The sequence below is a fragment of the Xenopus laevis genome, chromosome 1S, assembly GCF_017654675.1.
Source record: "Xenopus laevis strain J_2021 chromosome 1S, Xenopus_laevis_v10.1, whole genome shotgun sequence".
Lineage (NCBI taxonomy): Eukaryota > Metazoa > Chordata > Amphibia > Anura > Pipidae > Xenopus > Xenopus laevis.
Window position 1 is genome coordinate 121,529,538 of NC_054372.1, and position 22,759 is coordinate 121,552,296.

The 22,759-nt window shown below is 36.3% G+C and overlaps 1 protein-coding gene across 1 annotated transcript; it reads left to right on the plus strand.

Annotated features, from left to right (window-relative positions):
- The first annotated feature begins 316 nt into the window (after window positions 1-316).
- ostf1.S (osteoclast stimulating factor 1 S homeolog) lies at window positions 317-22,389 on the plus strand. Its single transcript, XM_018243854.2, has 10 exons — window positions 317-521; window positions 6,926-6,972; window positions 10,923-10,973; window positions 12,338-12,401; window positions 15,928-15,981; window positions 16,366-16,473; window positions 18,943-18,992; window positions 20,687-20,765; window positions 21,572-21,670; window positions 21,944-22,389. The coding sequence occupies exons 1-10, from the start codon at window positions 488-490 to the stop codon at window positions 22,000-22,002; spliced, it is 645 nt and encodes a 214-aa protein (XP_018099343.1). The 5' UTR covers window positions 317-487; the 3' UTR covers window positions 22,003-22,389.
- Window positions 22,390-22,759: the final 370 nt, after the last annotated feature.

Consider the following 22,759-nt stretch of genomic DNA (forward strand, 5'->3'; position numbering starts at 1 on the left):
TTCTGTGAGGAAAAAGTAAGAGGAGATGATTGAACTGAAATGGGAGGCAGCTGAAAGAGAACATCCCAAAGTGAGAGGGGCCATAAGGATTTCTTAGCAATACAGACATGGATTATTACGGGGGGAGAGAGGGCAGGCCAGGACAAACTTGAATTTGAGGCATACATGTCCTAAAATGAACGCAGTACAGCTCACAATTCTGTCTTGAAATGCCCAATTGTTTGTGTGCGCAACCATGTGCAGCATGCAGTGACATTAAGTGACATTATGTGTATGCGGTCTAATATGTCCTGTCCGTGCTTGCGTGGAGCTCCACCCCTCATGCCTAGTGCCGGCCCCTCCCCATACTTCCTCATTCACAGGACAGAAGCCACCCTGTGCTTGTACTATCAGCTGCACCCTCACTTTAACTGTCTATCTCCCTTATTCTACTCGCCTGCTTGCGAGGACACCGTCCGGGCTGTGAACTAAAGGAAGCTGGGCGAGCATGTCTAAACCTCCACCCAAACCCGTGAAACCAGGTAAGATGAGGCCCGCCTCCCACCTACACTACTGCTTCTGTCTCTCTACAAGGAACCGGGAAGGCTTGCTCTTACAGTCTTACTTCTGTACGGGGATCGGCAAACTCTGCAATTGCTTAGGGCTTTTACTTATACACAGCCTACAGCTCTGTATACTTTGTTCCTGTTGTTGTTTAGTCCCTTTACTATTATATACAATTGTGAATTGGTGTCATGATGCGACTTCTATTCGGCTTTTGTGTAGTAATTTGATATTATTTATTATTATTGATTGTCCAAGTAATCCCATTCTTGTGAAGTTCATACAAGTGCTGTCAGGGAATGCTGGGAAATGTAGTCAATGGCCAAAGAATATCCACATTCATAGCCACAGAGTTTTGTGCAGGGTGATTTTTTTTAATAGGTTGCCCCACCCTAATTTTTTTAAAGGGAAGATGTTCATACAGAAATATGCATACAGTCCCTCCAAAAACATATATTTGCCTTGTGACGTGTGTGCATTCTGTGCAGTAAAGTATACTCACCAATCAGACTAACTCTTTTATTCAAGGGGAACTATTGCAAAACTGAAAATGTAATATAGACTTCATTATACAGAAATAAGAAACTTTCTAAATACAATCAATTAAATATTCTGCCCCATTTCAAGTTTATCTTCACCATCCCTCTCTCAGTATCTTTTCCTCTTCATTCTCTTTTCATGCAGGCGCTGGGTGTCAGATATTCATTGACCGTTAGATCCAATATATCTTATCGGGGAGGCTTCCTTTACTAGAAGATGAATTAGAGCTCACTTAAATAACTGGTTCCAGTACAAACAAAATAACTGTCTTTTGCACAAATCCTGCATGTAGAGAGACATGGTGTCCAGTGATTTTAATGGAGTGACCTCTAATACATCTTCTGGGCAAAATGAGCCCCCCTCCTATAAGATATATTGAATCTAATTGTCAATGAATATTTGACACCCAACTCCTGCACAAACATAGAACAAAGAGAAACAGATGCTGAGAGAGGGATAGTGAAGATAAACTTGATTATTTCAGAAATGGTACAGAATTTTTAATTGATTGTATTTAGAGAGTTTCTTATTTCAATATGCTGAAGCTTATATTACATATTCATTGTTGCTATAGTTCCCCTTTCAGAATGCTTGTTGAATGCAAATTCTGCTGACAAGTCCCCTACAGCCCTGCTGAGTTGCTTTCATAGACTTCCTGCAGCAAAGAGAACTTGTCATGTTTCTGCTGTGCAGCTTCATTTCAGACAGTTACATATATTGAATTTGTTTATTTTTTAGGAAAATAAAACTAGTCCAAATCAACCCACTGAACAAGACAATTTGGTTAGGGGGAAAAAGATGCAGAAACCTCTGGTTCCAGTAATCGTTCTTATTATATTTGCACACCATTCTTAGTGCTTGAACACATGAGCATTTGCTACTACATTACCAAAGCCCATTCATTCCAATAGAGGCTGGACTGACTGCAACACACTGCATTTCAGGAATAAGAGGTGCTGTGTAGGCTTGGGCAAATTTGACCCGTTTCACCAAAAATTCCCCACCAGTGAAATGTTGCAGATGCACATTAAAGGCTATGGGCATCAAAAATTTTTTTTGATGCGCTGTTTTATTTTTTGTATTTTTTTTGACACACAACGCCATACAAGTCTATGGGCGTAATTTTCATGCCTTCTAAAGTAGAGATGCACCAAATCCGGAATCCAAATCCTAATTTGCATATGCAAATTAGGGATGGGGAGGGAAATTGCATGACTTTTCGTCACAAAACAAGAAAGTAAATTTTGTTTCCCATTCGATTCGGTATTCCCCTTCCCATTCGGTTTGATATTCGGCCGCATCTTTCACAAAGGATTCGGGGGTTCGGCCGAAACCAAAATAGTGGATTCGGTGCATCCCTATTCTAAAGCCTTAATTTTTCACCTTCTACAGCAGCTCTGGGAGGGGGTCATTGACCCTTTAAACTGTTCTAAATGGATACATTTAGTTGATACATTTCTTATCTTTGTCCCTGCTGAGCAGAATCTCTGGGTTTCATTAAAGCCATCTGTTAGAATTGATACAATTGTTGCTAATACTCCAGAGATGCTGCTGAGAAATGTATCAACTCAATGTTGCAAAATTGTAACAGTTTAGAGTCTGCGCCTGAATTAGTGAGCTGTCAGACTCAAACACCAGAGACAGGAAAATTCATCTTTAAACTTAGATTTTGGAAAAACCGTAAAAAATAAATAATGGAAAGTAATTGAAAAAAGTCTATTTATGGGGAACAATCTGAAAACAACTGAACTGCAAAAAGTGTTTGGAAGGTGAACAACCCCTTTAATGCTGTTAGTAAATCAGCCTCACTGACTTGCTGCTGTGATGATAACGGCAGCAGCCACGCATTGATGTTGTAGTCTACTTCTACTTCCATAGATAAGATTGTTTATAGCAAAACATAGTTATGTGCAGCTTTCATGTTTTGTTTAGGACTGTGGATCAGAACATGCTCAATGCTTCGTAAACATAGTTGTTTTTGCTGATACGGCTCCAGAGTGTTCCAACTAAAGAGTCAATTTTAATGGATGGGTGTGACGTCACAGAAGGGGTCAGGGCATGCCAGCGAGAGTATATAAAAAGGTGTTTATCTAGAAGAAGTGGGACACTAGAAGGTCACAGGTGGGGTGAACACAGGCTAAAGTTCAGCCCGCACCTGCCCACGGCCTTCAACCATTGTATGGAAGTAGGTCCAACCCCACCCGACCTGTGGGTCCTGTTGGCTTTGGGCATCCGTGGGCCTGCACATCACTGGTATGGTGCTCCAAATTAAAGAGAAACCCCTCATCTAGGAAAACCCCTGGTCCCAACCCATAGTTGTATGTGAGTACTTAAAGGAACAGAAACACCAAAAAAATGTAAGTGTTGTAAAGGAATGACAATATAATGTAGTGGTGCCCTGTATTGGTAAAACTGGTGTATTTACTTTAGAAACACTACTATAGTTTATATAAACAAGCTGCTGTGTAGCAATAGGGGCAGCCATCGAAGCACAGGAAACACAGTTGATAACAGATAAGGTCTGATGAATCCCATTGTATACTACAGTGATGCAGCTCTAAACTCTTATTAGTACAAACATCACAGTTTCCAATTTATTTTTTGGAAACTTCGTGACTTTCATCCCTGAGTTTCATTAAAGGTAGCTGTTAGAATTGATACAATTATAGATATTAGATTAAAGATACAATTAGTCGATACATTTCTCAGTAGTATTAACTAAATGTAGCAAATTGTAACAGTTCAGATGCACCTGGATCACTGAGCTGCCAGACTGAAACCCCAGAGACAGGAACATTAAACGTAAATGTTGGGTAAATGGGAAAAAATAATAGATTGAAAGCAATTGAAAAAAGTCTCTGTTTATGGTGAACAATCTGAAAACAACTGAACTGAAAAAAGTGTTTGAAAAGTGAACAACCCCTTTAACCAGTATAGTTGCTTATTTTCATCTAGCAACAGACTGTTCAAAACAAATTGCTGATGCACTTTAGATCCTTTATTCATAAAATTACATTTTATTTTATTTCCTGTAGGTAATCTTTGCTTTATTTACCAGGATTCCCCAGATTTTACCAGGATGTATTGTTACAGAACAAAAGAATAATGAGTAGCAGCTAAAGGCTAGTGAATTCAGGTCTAGTGATGGCAGGAAATGTAGGAAAGATGTCGCAACACGCTTTTCCTGTGTCAGTTGTTCTGCACATCACTCACTTACATCACTATCTGGCCTGTATGTAGCAGCTACTTTTTTTTTTCTTTTAAATATAGAACTGAGTGTAAGGCATGCGCACGTGCCGTTGTTTTCTTTGTGGTTCTGTTTGTTACCTGCATTTCAACTCTTGTTATGTTTTATGATGGGTCTGCACCCAGAGGTACAGCACTGGTCTTTTTATTGTATGGAGACACAGAGGTAAACATGACATCAGGTAAAAAATGTTTCCATAAAGCTAAAACAAATGTATGCTGCTCTGCAAACTCACTTTCACAAAATAAAACATGCCATTTGTCCAATAAAGCAGCAAGAATTATATGGTTTATTATACCATCTTATAGGAAAAGGCTGAATACCAGTCCAAGATCTTCTGTTCATGATAATCTGGCCATGATCGAGTAACTGAGGCAGACTTAGAAATTACTTGGTGCCATTGATATAGTCTTAAAACTGCTGCATTGCTGTTTGCTAAATCTCATCATTACACTTGTCTACAAATGTCAAGATATTGTAGATTTTCCATCTAGCTGGCCTTTGGTTACCTAGTGTTAACCGTTTCTCTGTGCCTCTATTACTTTCATTTTTATAGGTTTCAGGTTTTTTTTTATGTTGTTTAAATACATACTACTATTAGTTAATAAAAGGTGGTCCATTGTAGTTTCAGCTAGCTCTTTAGCAGTGGTTAACCATTTGCGTGCTGGTCACTATACCAGAAAAAGCCTTTTAACTTTTCTTGATTGCTATATGTCATCTGGTCATCTCTCATAAGACCAGCCCTGATAGTATAAATATTTTAGTGCTTTACTTGAATAGTGAGCTTGGCACCTTTCAAAAGACTATGGAGTAAAATGTTATCGTTTGCATCTCACAAATGCACTTTGTGTTAAAAAAAAATGCATGAAACGCAATATATACTGTTTTTCACTTAGGGGCAGATTTATCACGGATCAAATTTCGAAGATAAAAATACTTAGAACTTTTTGTAGCGAATTTGGGTATCCTGCGGTTAAAGAAAAATCGTTCGATGAAAATTTCAGCGATCGAATGAACGATTTTTCTTCGACTACAAAAAACTTACAAAAAATACAAAAAATGCATTAGAAGGTCCCCATAGGCTAACATAGCACTTCGGCAAGTTTAATTTAGCAAACTGTTCAAGTTGAAGTTTCTTTAAAGAGACCGTACTTCGATTATCGAATGGTCGAATATCCAAACGATTTTTACTTCTAATCAAAGTCGAAGTAAATTCGAAGTCGTAGTATCCTATTCACTTGATAAATCTGCCCCTTGTGTGCATTTGTAAAACAAAAAAAATGCCCATAGAGCCCTAAAAATAGTTGACAATTTTTTCAGTTTTTTTAAGTTTTTATAAACACTAGTTTACTCAAGGCATTACTCCATTGAACCACCAGTGTACTCAAGCCATTATTCCTGAGCGAACCTAGATTAGTAACAGAAGCACCTGCCACATACAACATGTTTGTGGGAGATAAATTACATTGGACAAAGGTGTTTTGATCACTGTAGTTTTTTCTAAAAGGACAGCAATTCACTTTTATCATTTCTTCAAGAGAAACTGAATTTCCCAAATCAGCAAATTTCCACTTCTGTAACAAGATTTAGAGCTCTATGTACCAAAAAAAATGAAAATTTGCTATTTTTTAATGATACATGGATTTATACCAGAAAATTTCATGTGCATAAATTCAACTGATTTGGAAAGCCCCATGTTTCTCAAATGTGCGAATACTAAATATGTACGGTTTCTGATGTCTAGATCAAAGACTAACAGCAGCCAATTACTGAATTTTCAAATGCTACAGTAGAATATGGCATACTTTTTATTTTCCACAGCCAAAATATCATGAAACAGAAGGTTTACCCCAGAAAACCATCTATTTTTGTAAAGTACACATTCTGCTGAATCCAAAATGGATAACCATGTCTTTCTAATGCTAATTACCAAATATCAAAGTTTTTCTGACTTTAGTGGTTTCTATAAAAACATATGAAAATTCTGAAAATCACATCAGAACATTCACCTTACAAGTTAGTATCTCCAATATAGCTAGATACCAAAAGAAAAAAACATCTAATTATGAATGCCAAGGGTCCACTGAACAGTTGTTTATGAATAGGATTGCGTACATATACATATATACATACATATATATTGTGTGTACATATTTTCCCAGCAGTCACTTCAGCTACTGAAAATTACAACTCATTTAGGGCATTTTTTGTGGGTTAAAAACCCACACAAAGAGTAACCCCCCCCCCCACCCCAAAATCCTTATCTTTATGTATTTGTAGAAAGTCAAATTCGAGTGAATCCAAAATAGGTAAACATGTTTTTGTTTCCCAGATTTTTAGTGTTGATGATGATGTGTTGAAATTGCCCAAAAGCTTCCATTTTCTAGCATCTTAACTTCCCCATTAGAAAAAAAACATCCTGAACATGAATGCCAGTGGTCCACTGAAAATGTTGATGCCCATTTTGCATAGTATTATTAAAGCATATGGAAAAGATGCTTACCTGTCTGATTTTAAAATGTAGCCCACATTTTGACAGGAATATTGCTATTTTATGCTTGTGATTTATACCTATATATTTTTCTTATTTTGCAGGGCAGGTGAAAGTGTTCCGAGCCTTATACACATTTGAACCCAGAACAGTAAGTTTCTCTCCTGTCTTGAATATGCTATATACACTTGGGGGCAGATTCACTAAGCTCGAGTGAAGGATTCGAATGAAAAACACTTCGAATTTCGAAGTATTTTTTTGGTACTTCGACCATCGAATTGGTTAAATTCGTTCGAATTCGAACGAAATCGAACGAATCGAAGTAAAAATCGTTCGACTATTCGACCATTCGATAGTCGAAGTACTTTCCCTTTAAAAAAAACTTCGACCCCCTACTTCGGCAGGTAAAACCTACCGAAGTCAATGTTAGCCTATGGGGAAGGTCCCCATAGGCTTGCTAACCTTTTTTTGATCGGAGGATTTTCGTTCGATCGTTGGATTCAAATCCTTTGAATCGTTCGATTCGAAGGATTTAATCGTTCGATCGAACGAAAAATCCTTCGATCGATCGATCGAAGGATTAGCGCTAAATCCTTCGACTTCGATATTCAAAGTCGAAGGATTTCAATTCGAGGGTCGAATTTCGAAGTATTTTTAACTTCGAAATTCGACCCTTAATGAATCTGCCCCTTGATAATGATATAACAATAATAAGCTGTTCTCACCAAAGGCTTCTTATTCAGCAAGTACTTTGCTCATTTCATTAAAGCAAATGTATGGCATATTGAAGTATTACAAGCCTCATCATATCTAAATAATTTTCATACACAGAGCTTCTTTGCCACCTTCCAAATCCAGTAATGCGGAGGCCTATATATTAAGTGTATATTTACACTTAAGCTCCAAAGGTTTTAAAAATATAGAAAACCACAAATTTTTCGAGGTTCATGGAAAAAAAATCTCTGTTTTTGATTGTTAGTAAATGGGCCCCTTAGAGCCCCCAAAAATATGCATTTTCAAGCTCCCAGCATCCCAATGAGGGAAAATAAAAGAACTTTAAAATTTAATGTAAAAGACCCTTTGAAGGATTGATAGAGGTAGGTTTCGGTGGCAGAGTTGAATGCCAGCTTACTGTTGGGATGAGACTGTTACAACAATTAGTAGTGTTTAATTGCCCCTTTAGTTGCCCTGTGATTTTCATCTTTTACATTTTGTATAAGAAGTAATGTCAGTGTGAACATTTCCTTTTGCTTATTGTACTACAGACACATCCATGGTTGTATAAGTACATTGGCTGAAATTCAGGAAATTACTAAATGTATTATTTGAGAAAATCACTTTTATTGCCCACTGACCACATATGAAATTATTATGCTTTTTTGCTGATAACTGACTTACGGGATAACCTGCAGCATGTATCATAGTTGATTACTCTATATCCCTTTAATATATATTTTTTGCATGCGACCATTACCAAATGTTTGAGGTATAAAATTATTTATATAAAATGATTAACCTTGCCATATTTTACAGCATAGGCTCATAATATACAGTACTTCTTTTAAAGGGAACAGTACAAATAAACTATGAAGGGCTTGTATAGGAGAAAAGAAGGAAAGTATCCCCATCTTTTTAATCAGAAAAAACACAAAAAAAGTTATATATATATATTATCACCATGTGATTTAATTTCAATTAAACCATTTAATCTCGTGATTCTGTAACTGTAGGTTCCCCCCTTAATAATTCATCCCCATCAAGTGCTAGTGCTTAACCTCAATAAAATAGCAAAACCTTGGGGGGTTCTTTTTTCTAAAAAAAAAACAAACTTCTTATAGTGATATGGGCGCTTCTCTTAGCCCAGATTATAGGAGATTCCTTATCTGCATTCTTGTTTTACTGTTTTCACTATAAGTGCTCTGGAATTTGTGTGTTTTTTAGAAAAGATAGCTTCTCAATCTAGCTAGTTAAAATAGAATTGAGACCACAGTTCCAGAAGCACTGACTTCTCCTCCTTTGTGGGGTCCCGCAGTTAATACAACAATCAGCTAGAAAATACGGGACTTCTCCACCCATCTACCAATTTCCTTTTCCTACCTTTTCTTGGAATCAGAGATATTAACAATTGCACTTTAATTAATTCATAAGTGAATTGATCACAATTGGTGGCACTTTACCATACTTATTGGTGTTTTAGTTGATTGTTAGTAATTTATTAATTAATGTTAAATGAATTGTTCATGAGTTAGAAATTACTAAGTATACACATTAATTAAAAGGAAAATTAACTGTGGCTTAGTTTTACCCTATTTAATGCTATTTTATTGAGGTTAAGCACTAGCACTTTGTGGGATGAATTATTAAGGGGGGAACCTACAGTTACAGAATCACGAGATTAAATGGTTTAATTGAAATTAAATCACATAGTGATAATATATAACTTTTTTTGTGTTTTTTCTGATTAAAAAGACGGGGATACTTTAATTCTTTTCTCCTATACAAAAAATTGAATACTGACAGAAGTCAGATCCCCTCTTTTTAGTTAACTTTATATATCTGAAGTTAGATCATTCCTTTTTTATTGAAACTATGAAGGGCTGTACTGAAATCTATGCATCACAGACCGCTGCCATCTCTTTTATTTTTGAAAATTAGGGGTTCCCAGGTTTTGTAGAAACTTTTTTTACCCTGTATCTAATATAGTTCATAAAAATCTGCAGTTAAATGGTTGCCAAGTGGATGTTAGCTGAGTAACGACCAATGCAATCTAAATCTGGCAAACTTGGAATCAATCACACACACCATGTCACCTTAATTCTACATTTTTAGGCAGAATTTATATTAATATCCCATTCTTTACTGTTTTTTTTTATAATATTATATATTTTTATGTAAATGCTATCATTACTTATACAAGTGGTGTAATAGTTTAATGGCACATGATAAATACTATGGCCTCTTTTCATTTGGTACATACAGTATATATTATGAGAAGAGCTACTGTGGAAATGAAAAATAGTTTTCTGTTAAATGTTTTGCTATTGTTGTTGTTTTGGTTTGATAATCTCAAACCAAAAAGCACCAGTAACAGCAAAAAAAAAAGTGCTTTATATGCATTTAAATATAATGTGCTGTTAAGCTGCAATGGTACTATAATTTATAGAAATGTTTACAATAATGTCTGTGTAGAAGTGCAGCTATTTAAACTGAATAGGATAAAAAGGCAAATGATGTATGAGTAGTAGGGATGCACCGAATCCAGGATTCAGTTCGGTATTTGCCCATTTTCAGCAGGATTTAGCTGAATCCTTGTGCCTGGCTGAACCAAATCCGAGTCCTTAAAATCATGTGACTTTTCGTCAAAAAACATGGAAATAAAAATGCTGTCTCCTTCTTGCACTGCTCTCTTTTTCCCTCCCCCTCACTGATTTTCATATGCAAATTAGGGTTCGGATTTGGTTCTGTATTTGACCGAATCTTTCACAAAGAATTTGGGGGTTCAGCCAAATCCAAAAATCCGGTGCATCCCCAATGATTAGGCCAAAGACAGATGAAGCATTGGCTCAGTACAGTTGAAGCTGCTCTCAGACTATATATTTTTTCAGACTGAAAGATATAGATATGCTCTGTGCCCCATCTCAATTGATTTGCATTAATCACAGTGTGCAGTCACACACGGTGGAGTAGAGGTCAGCCTCAAAATACCTACTTTTTAGCAATGGGACCGGCCAGCATGCAAGCGAAAGCAGTTCAGATGAATTTAGCTCGGGCACAGAGTGGATCCACTTCTCTGAGCTTGAAAAAAATACACAAGCTGAGAGCAGCAGAGCCAACACTTTGTCTACCCTTACACAGCAGAAACCAAATAAGATCTGTAGAATACAATGGGTTAGTTCTTACACAGGAAAATAAACAGGGCTCTATATACGATTTCCCATCCAAAAAATAGTTTATTAGTAGGTGATTGATCAATAGATATCTAGAAACTTCAAATGTAATATTTTCAATTAGATGTTCATGGTCCTTTAAAACCCTATGTTTTATTTACTGTAGCAGAGTCCATGTTACTACTTTGTTGTCATTCACATTTGTTTTTTTCAGCCAGATGAATTATATTTTGAAGAAGGGGATATACTTTATATATCAGATATGGTGAGTTTTATTAAAGTGAAATTTAAACAGTGCAATTATAATATCACTAATGTTTGACAAAATCATTTGATTTCATTACTAATTGTAGCTATAAATGATTTATAGTGCTGTTTTAGCTGAAAAGCTGAGAGGTCTGCCGTTTCTGGTGGGATTTTATATAAAAACATTTCCCATTTAAAACAAGCAGCATTGTGTCTTGAGTAAAAATCATACCTGTTTGTCCTACTGTAAAGTAGCTGTGCGTTACAGTGTTGGGGGCTTGGGGGCTAATTATACAATGCATAATTGGGGGAAATTGGTGTTGTGCAAAGCAGTCTTTAGTCCGGCAACATACCTCCCAACTGTCCCATTTTTAGAGGGACAGTCCCTCTTTTGACAGCTCAACCCGCAGTCCCTCATTTGTACTGGAAAGTCCAGTTTTTCTCTGTCTGAACAGCCAGAAAAATAGTTTCTAACTTATTTTGCTTTTGGCAGAGAGACCAGAACAGCCACAACATAGATAAGATACATTTGTAACAATTCAAATGTATCTAGATAAGCAATCTTGATAAGCAAATAAGTAATTGTAATAATTTAAGATAACAGGTCCCTTGGGAAAAGTTAGACTCACAGCTTAAAGGGCAATTCACCTTCATTAGCAAAACTGTAGTAACTGAAAAAATGTAAATATGTTCAAACTTTTTTAACCTGCAAAATTTTGTAAAATAAACATGGTAATTAGGGGGTGTGGGCACAAACATGGGCGTGCTCAACAAAATTTCGCCACGGCAACTTTTTTGTCCCTCTTTTTATTTCCAAAATGTTGGAGGGTATGCGGCAATAAATATTTCATGAACAATCCAGGACTTTATGATAGACTCAATCAATTGATTTAGTTAAATATGGTACTCCTTGTATCTCTCAGAAGAGGCCCATCCCTCAATAGATATTTCTGCCTCACTACAGAAACCTTCTGCCATTCCAATAGATAGTTGACTTTTAGTCACAACTTTGTTTCTGTAGCAACATTTCCCTAACATGGATATTATTTGAATGACAAGGCATTGCACAAGTAGACAAAGTGCCTAAAAGAGGGCACATGTTTATATAGAAGTATTGCAGCTGGTCAAGCATAAATCATTACCAGCAATAATATTTGAACAACACATCTCCCAACATCTACATATCCCTTGCACGTACGTTCTACAACAAATCTCTTTTACATAGTCTGCATTGCATAGAAACAAAAGTAGTCTTTTTCATAGTCTGGAATATCATAAAGTTTCTAAACCCTGTAAGTAATAAAAGGCAAGCTGTGATCCATGGTATTTGCAAAGCTTTAGTAAGTTATACATGAAAATAAACCTATTTTTTCTTTTTCTCAGAGTGACACAAATTGGTGGAAAGGTACTTGCAAAGGAAAAACAGGTCTTATACCCAGTAATTATGGTAAGTGTATACTTGTATTGTAATTTGTTTGTAGCTTGAAAAAAGTCAAGCTGAATTTACAGTATTTGACAAATGGATCTTTTTTTTTCTAATGCCGTACTTAACCTTTTTCCCTTTAATGTGTAACACAGGCCAGACTTTATTGTTATGCCATACAAAATATACCACAGAGCCCTTGAATTTTCTCACCAAGGCCTCACCTAAATATCAACATCATGGACCCATCTTTATAATATAACATCAAAATTAGGTGTCTGCAAGAATTTCTAGAATTTACAAAACATCAAGGAACACACCAAAGTCTCAAAACATAAGACTTGTGGAGATATGGAGAAACAAGTCCATAATATATATTTTTTCAAAGGGGTTGTTGTCCTTTCAAACAATTTTTTCAGTTCAGAATTTTAATTGATTTCCGTTTTTAATTTTTTACCTTTCTTCTAATATTGAAAATTAACATTTAATTAACGGGGTTAAAGAAGGGAGGGGGAGCTGTCTATATCAGTCATGCAATTGTGCATATTTACTTTGGCAATCTGCAAGACATAGCGGTTACAGTAATGATTAAAGGTGAAGTTTTAATTAGTCATTATTTTGTATCATTTAGCTAGACTTGGTTTTTTGCCTGAACTGGTTTGCAAGAGAGTGTGAGGGAAGGGGCCACGACACGTCAGAGCTACAACTCTCCACACCTCATTTATATTTTGGCTGCATATATAGTTTCTCAAACCTGCGGGCATCTTATAACTCCTTCTCACTTGTAAAGCTCTACCCTTTATAGATATTTGATGCTGGTACACAAGCCAAAAACATAATGAACAACATTTCTAGCTACTTCTTTAGTTAAGCTTTTGTTCTCCTTTAAGGGATCATGCACAATGCCTCATTGCATAGTGCATTGTGCAGATAGCCACAGGCCTCTGAGCTCCATTTTTGGATCCTCCCCAGCCACCGCTACCTTGTGTGTCATTCCGACATTAATGGCAGGACATGGCAACAACTTGCATTCTGGTGCTGCACTCTTTGCTGATTACCAGATCTGGCGCTCAGTGCAGAATGCATTGTAGAAAAGGGCGAAAGTGCTATGTAGATAAGCACTAAATGACTAAATGGCGTACTCTTTTGCCCTTTAGTGCACTCTTGCACTTGCACCCGAGGGTCATAAATGATCTCTAAAGTTCAATAAAAAGCATAGACAGCTATTTTTACACATAACTAAAGTAGCAATAAATAGCAAATACGGTCTATATGGATACAGTGTGTATCTTCCCAACAGCCTCTCTTTTGATCATGCTTTAAATGGGGTCTGATATCTGTCTCCTCACTGTATGGCGGCTTCAGGAACTCTAACTAAACTTTAGAGCAGTGATCCCCCACCAGTAGCTTGTGAAGATTCTTATTTTGAACTCCTGACTTGGAGGTAAGTTGTGGTTGCATAAAAGCCACATGGACTGCCAAATAGAGCCTCCTATAGGCTGCCAGTCCACATTGGGGTCTTCAAATAGCCAATCATTGCCTTTACTTGGTGCACAAGGAACTTGTTGTTGTGTTTCTCCCCAACTTTTTTAGTATTTAAATGTGGCTCACAGATAATTAAGGTTGGGGATCCCTGCTTTAGAGGCTATCTATTAATGTTTATGTATCCAGTTCTGATTGGTCAGTAAATGATAATGTAAGGTTATTGGGCATGGATTGCAAAAGCAATTTCACTCAAATTCAGGACAATAGAAGGTGTGAAATGCAGTTTGGGGACAGAAAGGTCTGAATTTACAACTACACTTTGTTAGGGAGAGTTTAACAGCTAACCTGATAGACAGGATGTGGTCAGAGGTTTGCACTTATATTGTGATAGTATCTATGTGCATTACATAGCATCCTCGTACTTATGTGTGTGTGTACACATACATATATATGTAAGCACTAATATATATATATATATATATATATATATATATATATATATATATATATATATATATATATATATATATATATATATATATATATATATATATATATATATATATATATATATATATATATATATATATATATATATATATATATATATATATATATATATATATATATATATATATATATATATATACACACACACACACTATATTATAATAGAAGTATGACCCAAGCACATCTCCTTTTGGTGACACTATAGAGAAAATGGTATGGTCATAACAAGTTAGTTCAGTATACAGAACAGTAAATGATTAACAGAAAGCATGCTATGATCATTCATATAAACATCTGTTGGTAGACAAGCATGTGCAAAGACAGCCACCAGATTTTCATTTAAGATGCCATTATCTTTAAAATGGTGCTGTAATTTAAACTTAACATTGGCCATGCACATATAGATATTGTCATCCAAATGTAACATTTTTGCGTGGAAGTCCATTTGGTGTTACTATAGCCCAACAGAGGTTAACTTTCTTTTCCTTTGTTTTTGCCAAGTTTCCATGAAATCAAAATGTTTTGTGATCTTGGATGATATCTCCACATTAATCTTAATTTGTTTCACTTTCCAAATGTCTGTGATGCTGATGACAATATGTGCAGGGCATAGTTCATTATTTTGTTTGCGGAACTTGGTGCCTTGTTTCTTTAAATGTGGATCAGTGCATTCAACAACTCTGCACTCCTTCTCTTTCAGTGCCGCATGTTTTGCTTTATTCACATTGGATCACATTAAACTGAGATGGCCCTTCAAAGGATTATTATGACCTCCAGGACACATTTTTAATATAATCTGTCCCTTGAAGATTCTGTAGTTTATTGGTTTTACAGCACTGTTGTAAAGCAACACTGTGCACTACAGTTTTTCTTCTAACTGGTGCTTGATACAGAAAAATACATAATTTGCTGTCCAGATTTTATAGTTGTACGTGTTAACAGTTTCACATTTGACACAGACCATTGACTAAACATGCATAAAGTGGTTAAAGGTTAAATTAACAATGGTAAAATATGCCTTTAATATAGCTCACTCTAGGCTTATGACAAGGCATAATCTATAACAGCTCAAGGTTGAGGTATCCAACCAAAAGAGAAAATGACAGGCACTCACATTGTCATAGGCAATTATTAAACTTGTAAGGCTATGTATTAACTTCTCTTTTGGTTGGATACCTTCCTCGAGCTGTAGGTCTGGGGCATGAGCATCCAGAACCCACATACTACTTTTTTCTTTAAATGTATAATCTATAACAGGCAACTTCTTTGAACAATTTAATTGTCCATATCCCTTTTTCCCTGCATGCTATTTGTATTGGGAAGTTATGATTCTGATGGGTAACAGTGCTGAGTGCAGCTACTGAGTTGCAATAAGCACTGCTAAAAGCAGTCAAACACAGTCTGATGAACTCACAAACAGAAAGTTTTTATAAATCCGAAAATCACCCAGTTCAGTGTCAAAAATCTGACTTTTTAGATGCATATCCTGAGAAATAGGTCAAGAAATATTGCTTTACTATATTAATGCATTCATTCTATTTAATGTTTTTCCTAGTTGCTGAGCAAGCCGAGTCTATTGACAATCCATTGCATGAAGCTGCCAAAAGAGGTGTGTAATAATGCATCATAAAGCCTATATTGCCCTTTCAAGTACAATTGATCTTCTGTCTTATTTCTTTGTTCTGATATTTATTTTTATGACTTGGATTTTAAGTCCCATATCATTTCTGTATATAAAGTGCTCCTCAGAATTTGCAAATAGTTCATGTTACCCTGCAACTAGCTAAATAGGTTATGTTATACATCACCTGTTACAAAACTGTTCTATACCAGAATATTTTTTATTCTTATCTTGCTGGTTGCAAAATATGGTAGAATCTTGTAAGCGTATCTATGTGTATTTAAAGTCCTCTAAGTAATAATGTCACACTAAGCACTTAATTGTGTTTATAAGCAGACTATTTCAAACATTTTTCTTTTGATTATTTTATAGGTAATTTGAGCTGGTTAAGAGAATGTTTGGAGAACCGGGTTGGGGTCAATGGATTAGACAAAGCTGGAAGCACAGCCTTATACTGGGGATGCCATGGAGGTCATAAAGGTACTCTCATACACTTTTTACTTTAATCTGTTTATTTATTAAAAGTATGTGCTATGTATATGTATAGGCAGAGGATCTCTTATCTGGAAACTTCTCTTTCACAGAGTCCATTTTAAGTAAATAATTCTATTTTGTTTTAATTGTTTCCCTTTTCTCTGTTATTATAAAACAATAGCTTATACTTAAAGTTGGTTTCAGATAGATCACCAGAAATAATGACTTTTTCCAATGACTTTCTATTTTCTCACAGTTTTTCTAATATTGAAGTGTAAAGTGTCATTTTTCACCTTCTAAAGCAGCTCTAGGAGGGGGGTCGCCGATCCTGTAAACTGTTCCAAATGGATAAATTTAGTTGATACATTTCTTATCTTTGTCCCTGCTGAGCAGAATCTCTGGGTTTCATTACAGGCAGCTGTTAGACTTGATACAATAGTTGCTAATACTCCAGAGATGCTGCTGAGAAATGTATCAACTCAATGTTGCAAAATTGTAACAGTTCAGAGTCTGCACCTGAATTACTGAGCTGTCAGACTCAAACTCCAGAGACAGGGACATTCAACTTTAAACTTAGATTTTGGAAAAAACGTAAAAAATAAATAATGGAAAGTAATTGAAAAAAGTCTTTATTTCTGGGGAACAATCTAAAAACAACTGAATTGAAAAAAGTTTTCGGAAGGTGAACAACCCCTTTAACTTCACTCCACTGTGTGTACTAGGGTCAGGGGAGGCAAACAAAAGAAATATGGCTCCTAAAGTTACAAGGGGAGGCAAACACTGAACTAGGCAAATTTCTCACTGTTCCTCATGGCCAAAACAGCATTGATAAAGCCATTAAAGGAGAACTAAAGCTTAAATAATGAATTACGCTAGAAATGTTGTACATTATGTTTTGGGCTTCTGTACCAGCCCAAGGTAACCACAAAAGTCAAAGTAAACTTTATTGTCTCAGTATATGAATATACAGTGAGACGAGATGACGTGGCTCCAGCTAGTACATATCACAATACACAATAAATATGAAAACATGAAATGTGCAATATATTGGCAGTAATTGGATATATACATGTGTAAACCTTTAAAATTAAATTAACAGTTCACAGTTCAGGTGTGTCTGGAATGTAGTGGGAGGACAGGCAGTGAGTTGAGGAGTCTGATAGCTTGCGGAAAAAAGCTTTTGCGCAGCCTGGTTGTTCGGGCTTTAATACTGTGAAGTGTCTGCCGGATGGGAGCAGTGTGAACAGTCTGTGTGAAGTAAAGTTCTGTGTCTCCAAAGATGCCCCAGTAGTTCCCCATCTTCTTTTCTATTGATTCACTGCACATGCTCTGTGTTGCTGTCCCTTACTGAGCTTAGGGACTGACTTAATATATACAGTACACCTAGAATATAATGTGACACGTTTAGGATAGTGCAATATGTGCAGTATATAGAATATGGCATTTTTAACCATATTAATTTTTAGAGTTTAGTTCTCCTTTAAATTTGCAACCGTGTTAATCCTGAGACATGCCATGTGATTGCATAGACTAGAGGAAGGAGGTTAATGACTGATGCGCTAAGTGCTTATTCCTATCATTCAGCCTCATTTGCATTTTGTTGATATGATTAGCTGGCAGTTAGCCAGGGAAAAGGCATGAACAGTAGCACTTCAGTCCTGAACTTTGGCTTCCTGTGAATCACACAGACTGGGGTTGGTGACACTCTGCTTGAGTGGAGGACAAAGGTTTGCTGATCTATTTTATTTCGAAAAAAAAATAATCATTTTGGAAAAATGTTTTTATTAAAATGGGCTGTTCCAGTTTGAAGCATGAAGGCACTCACACACCCTTAGGGTCACATTTACTAAGCTCGAGTGAAGGATTCGAAGTACGAATTTAGAAGTTTTTTTTTTGGTTAGTTCGACCATCGAATAGGCTACTTCGTCTTTTGACTTCGATTTGAACGATTCAAACTAAAAATCGTTCGACTATTAGACCATTTGATAGTCGAAGTACTGTCTCTTTAAAAAAAAACTTTGACTACCTACTTCACCACTTTAAACCTACCGAGGTACAATATTAGCCTATGGGGACCTTCCCCATTACTTTTCTAAGGATTTTTTGATCCTTTGATCAAAAAATCCTTAGAAAAGTAATGGGGAAGGTCATTGTAGTATTCGCGGTAAATCCTTCGACTTCGATATTCGAAGTCGAAGGATTTTACTTCGAGGGTCGAATTTGAGGGTTAATTAACCCTCGATATTCGACCCTTAGTAAATGTGCCCCTTAGTGTAAGCTTGGTGCTCAGTGATGGAGGATACAGCAACCTCCCAATACTGTAAAAGAAGCACACTGGAACACAAGGCATGTAGATGCAAGGCGCATCCTTGCAAAGTTTTTAATGCATCTGTTCTAGTTTGAGCAATTGTTCTAAGAACATCTCCATTAAATATACTTATTACCATTTGTTTTTTTCATTGATTTTTTTTCTAGATGTCGTTGAAATGTTGCTTGCCCAACCAAACATTGAACTAAATCAACAGGTAATTAATTTATTTACATGCTAAGCATTTTTTTTTCTGTAAATTTGAAGAAAATAAACTTGCAGCATAACATTTCCAAATGCAATGTATTTTCAAGTGTTGACTTTTTAGTTTCTTTGCCACCCTATTTTTTTACCATAAAGTGGTCCGATTCTTATACCCGAAAACTGATTTTTGCCTAATGAAAGCATTTGTCTATCCAACTTTCCAATTTACATTAATAAAACATTTTTCAATGTTAATAGAGCTATTTCTGTTTGTAATTGCAGGTGTTTTGTTTATCCATTTCTGTTCAATTGGTCTGACTCTTAAAACAATGTAACAGGACTTGGGTCTCCTACGTGTATTTTAATCAACTTGTATCAGCTGGTTTGCAACATTGTTTCAGGAGTCAGAGACTGGAATACAGAGAATATAAACAGTTGGAAACTGCTATTCAATTGTAATTACAATACAAAAAAAATATAAAAAGTTAGATTTAGGGTAGGACTGCACGGACGTTTTCCAACAGACGTGTCGCGTCGCATCACGCAACTTCATCCGACAATGCATAAACTTACCTTATTTTTTGTCCCATGCGATTTGGCGCCGAAAACGTCTGTGTAGTCGTAATCTTAATAAACTTGTGGATGTCTTAACACAGCGGTCCCCAACCTTTTTTTACTCGTGAGCCACATGAATGTAAAAAAGAGTTGGAGAGCAACACAAGAATGAAAAATTCCATGGGGATGTCAATTAACGGCTGTTGTTGGCTGTTTGGTAGCCCCTTCATGGACTGGTAGTCTACAGAAGGCTCTATTTGGCAGAACACCTGTTTTTTATGCAACCAAAACTTGCCTTCAAGCCGTGAATTCAAAAATAAGCCCCTGCTTTGAGGCAACTGGGAGCAACATCCAAGGGGTTGGTGAGCAACATGTTGCTCGCGAGCTACTGGTTGGGGACCACTGTCTTAACATAACAAAACTCGAAAGGCAGACGGCACTTCTGAAAATGGGGTTTATTGGAGTTCCTGCTGGAAAAACCTAACGCGTTTCGGGAGTTAACCTATGACTAAGGGATAACTCCCGAAACGCGTTAGGTTTTTCCAGCAGGAACTCCAATAAACCCCATTTTCAGAAGTGCCGTCTGCCTTTCGAGTTTTGTTGTGTTTACAGTGGGGACACTGTCTGACTGAGCACCTGGCCTGAGGGGAGAGCAGTGAGCAGTTGTGGTCCTTTTTTGCTCTTTTATCTACAGATGTCTAACATATACCAATTTATCCACCTTAATTAATTACGACTGTTTAGCATTACAACAGTTACCTTTTTATTAATCATAGCATGTACTATATGTATGAGCATTCTCCCTTTATTCCCACCCTTGTAAAAAATACTATAGTAAGTCTAATACCCTTTGTTCAGCACCAGTCCATGAGGAGGTTGGTTAAAGGATCCAAACAAAAATGCAGTTCTGTAGACCAAGTGCACATCTACAGTATATTGATTTCAGGACGCCAATAGGACTTACAATAAAGATGTACAATATATTTTACAATACACAAAATTGACATTTACTTTGTCAGTTAATACCTTCTTTTTAAACCTACAGTTCCCCGAAGTCTATGTCATAACACTCCCATATTATTCCATTACATGATGCATTGATTTCTAATGATAAGAAAAATATATATTTTTTTTATTTCATGGTTTGTCCAGAACAAGCTTGGCGACACTGCATTGCATGCAGCAGCATGGAAAGGATATGCAGACATTGTAGAGTTACTACTTTCAAAAGGTGGGTTTGTTCTTTAAACTGAAATGTTACATTTCTAGTGTATTCAGTCAAGTTTTGGGCTCCAGTCCTTAAGAGGGAAATTGATAAGCTTAAAAGTGCAGAGATAATTAAACTATTAAAAAAAATACTGTCAACGTTGGGGTTAGTTTCTCTGGAGAACATGATAAGGAACATGATTACACTTTACAAGTACATTAGAGGACATTATAGACAAATAGCAGGAGACCTTTTTACCCATAAAGAGGATCACCGTACCAGAGGCCACCCCTTTAGACTAGAAGAAAAGAACTTTCATTTGAAGCAACGTAGGGGGTTCCTCACAGTCAGGACAGTGAGGTTGTGGAATGCACTGCCGGGTGATGGCTGATTCTGTTAATGCCTTTAAGGGTAAGGCCACACTGGGCGTTTTGGGGAGATTTGGTTGCCTGGTGACTTCGGAAAATTAATCGCCGTGTGTGGTTAGTGCCGGCGTTTTTTTTTTTTTTTCATTTTAGCCGGCACAGAGTGATGGGAAGGCGTTTGGGGAGATTGGTCCCCGCAAAGACGAAGCGATTAGTCCCAGACAACCAAATCTCCCCAAAACACCCAGTGTGGCCTTGATTCTTGGACAAGCATATTATCCAAGGCTAAAGTGATCTAAAGATCAGATTTTAGTATATATTTTAGGTATATGTGAAATGCAGTTTTCATCGCACTCCAGCACGTGAACAAAAAAAGACAGAGCCATTACTGTCATTATTTATGCAGTCAGAATAAAATGTAATCGACATTTTCTTTCGTAACCTTAAGAGGGGCTTGTTTTGTAGGGGCAAGAACAGATATAAGGAATAACGAGAAAAAGCTGGCACTTGACATGGCTACAAATGCTCAGTGTGCCTCACTGCTTAAAAAGAGACAAGGACAAGGTAAGAATGTTCTTTGTTAATTCCATTCGATTTGCATAGCATCTGATGTGTGAAAGTGAACCACATTTATATGTATTACATTTTTGCAGCTTTTCATGCTGGAGAAAATACTACAAGAGAATTGTAAAAATCTATTTTTTTTAATAACTGCTGTGAAGATTTTGTAATGTTAAAGAAGTACAGTAAAAAGAGAGAAACCTATTCCTGATAGTTCAGCTTCTGAAGGCACAAAAGATGGAAATCCCTACACTAACAATAACTGTCTCATTTTAGGCATCGTACGAACATCCAGCAATGCAGACGAATACCTTGACGATGAAGACTCTGATTAGTTATCATCTTTATGCTTTTAGCGCCAAACATTTGACATTCCATTGAGAAATGTTATTTGCCTCAGGCAACCTTAGCAGTACTAAAATAAATCCCCCCCCCATTATTCCTGACAATTCATTGTATATTTCCTGTATTGTATTGAAAAACGTTCAATGAAAAACAATTTTGCTCTTTTTATTGCTTATGTAGCAAAGTAGAAAAACGGTTTTCTACCCCATTTGTGTAATATGTCATGATTTTACCGTTTTGTGTCCAAATTTCTGATCTAAGTATAACTTTTGTTTGTCTTCAAGCTTTTCTTATACCCTTCCTTTTTTATTTTTTACACATGCGAAAGTAGAATTGGTATAATAATATGTCTCGAAATAAAACATTTTTGAACATAACACCATCAAACTTTAATATCTCAATGTTTAGGAACACATTTCTTTAAGAAGTGATATAAGTATGTCAAACTATTTTTGGGGAAAAAAGCTGGAAAAAATGTGTGCATAAAAAAGGGGCCTTTCGGATAAGAGCAGTATACATGCCCACACCTAGATATTTAATAATAACCTTCATCTCAAATCTGTGTCGGCAGAAGAAAGCCTTGTAACTTGCACATCAACTGTATATATATATATAAACAAGGGAAAGTTGTGCTCACCACTAGTTTTTAAAACCATTAGGCGGGGGTGCAATGAGGCTGTGACCACAAAATACATATAGACAAATACAAGAGTCCTCTGCACTCAACCCATTAGCAATATATTTAAG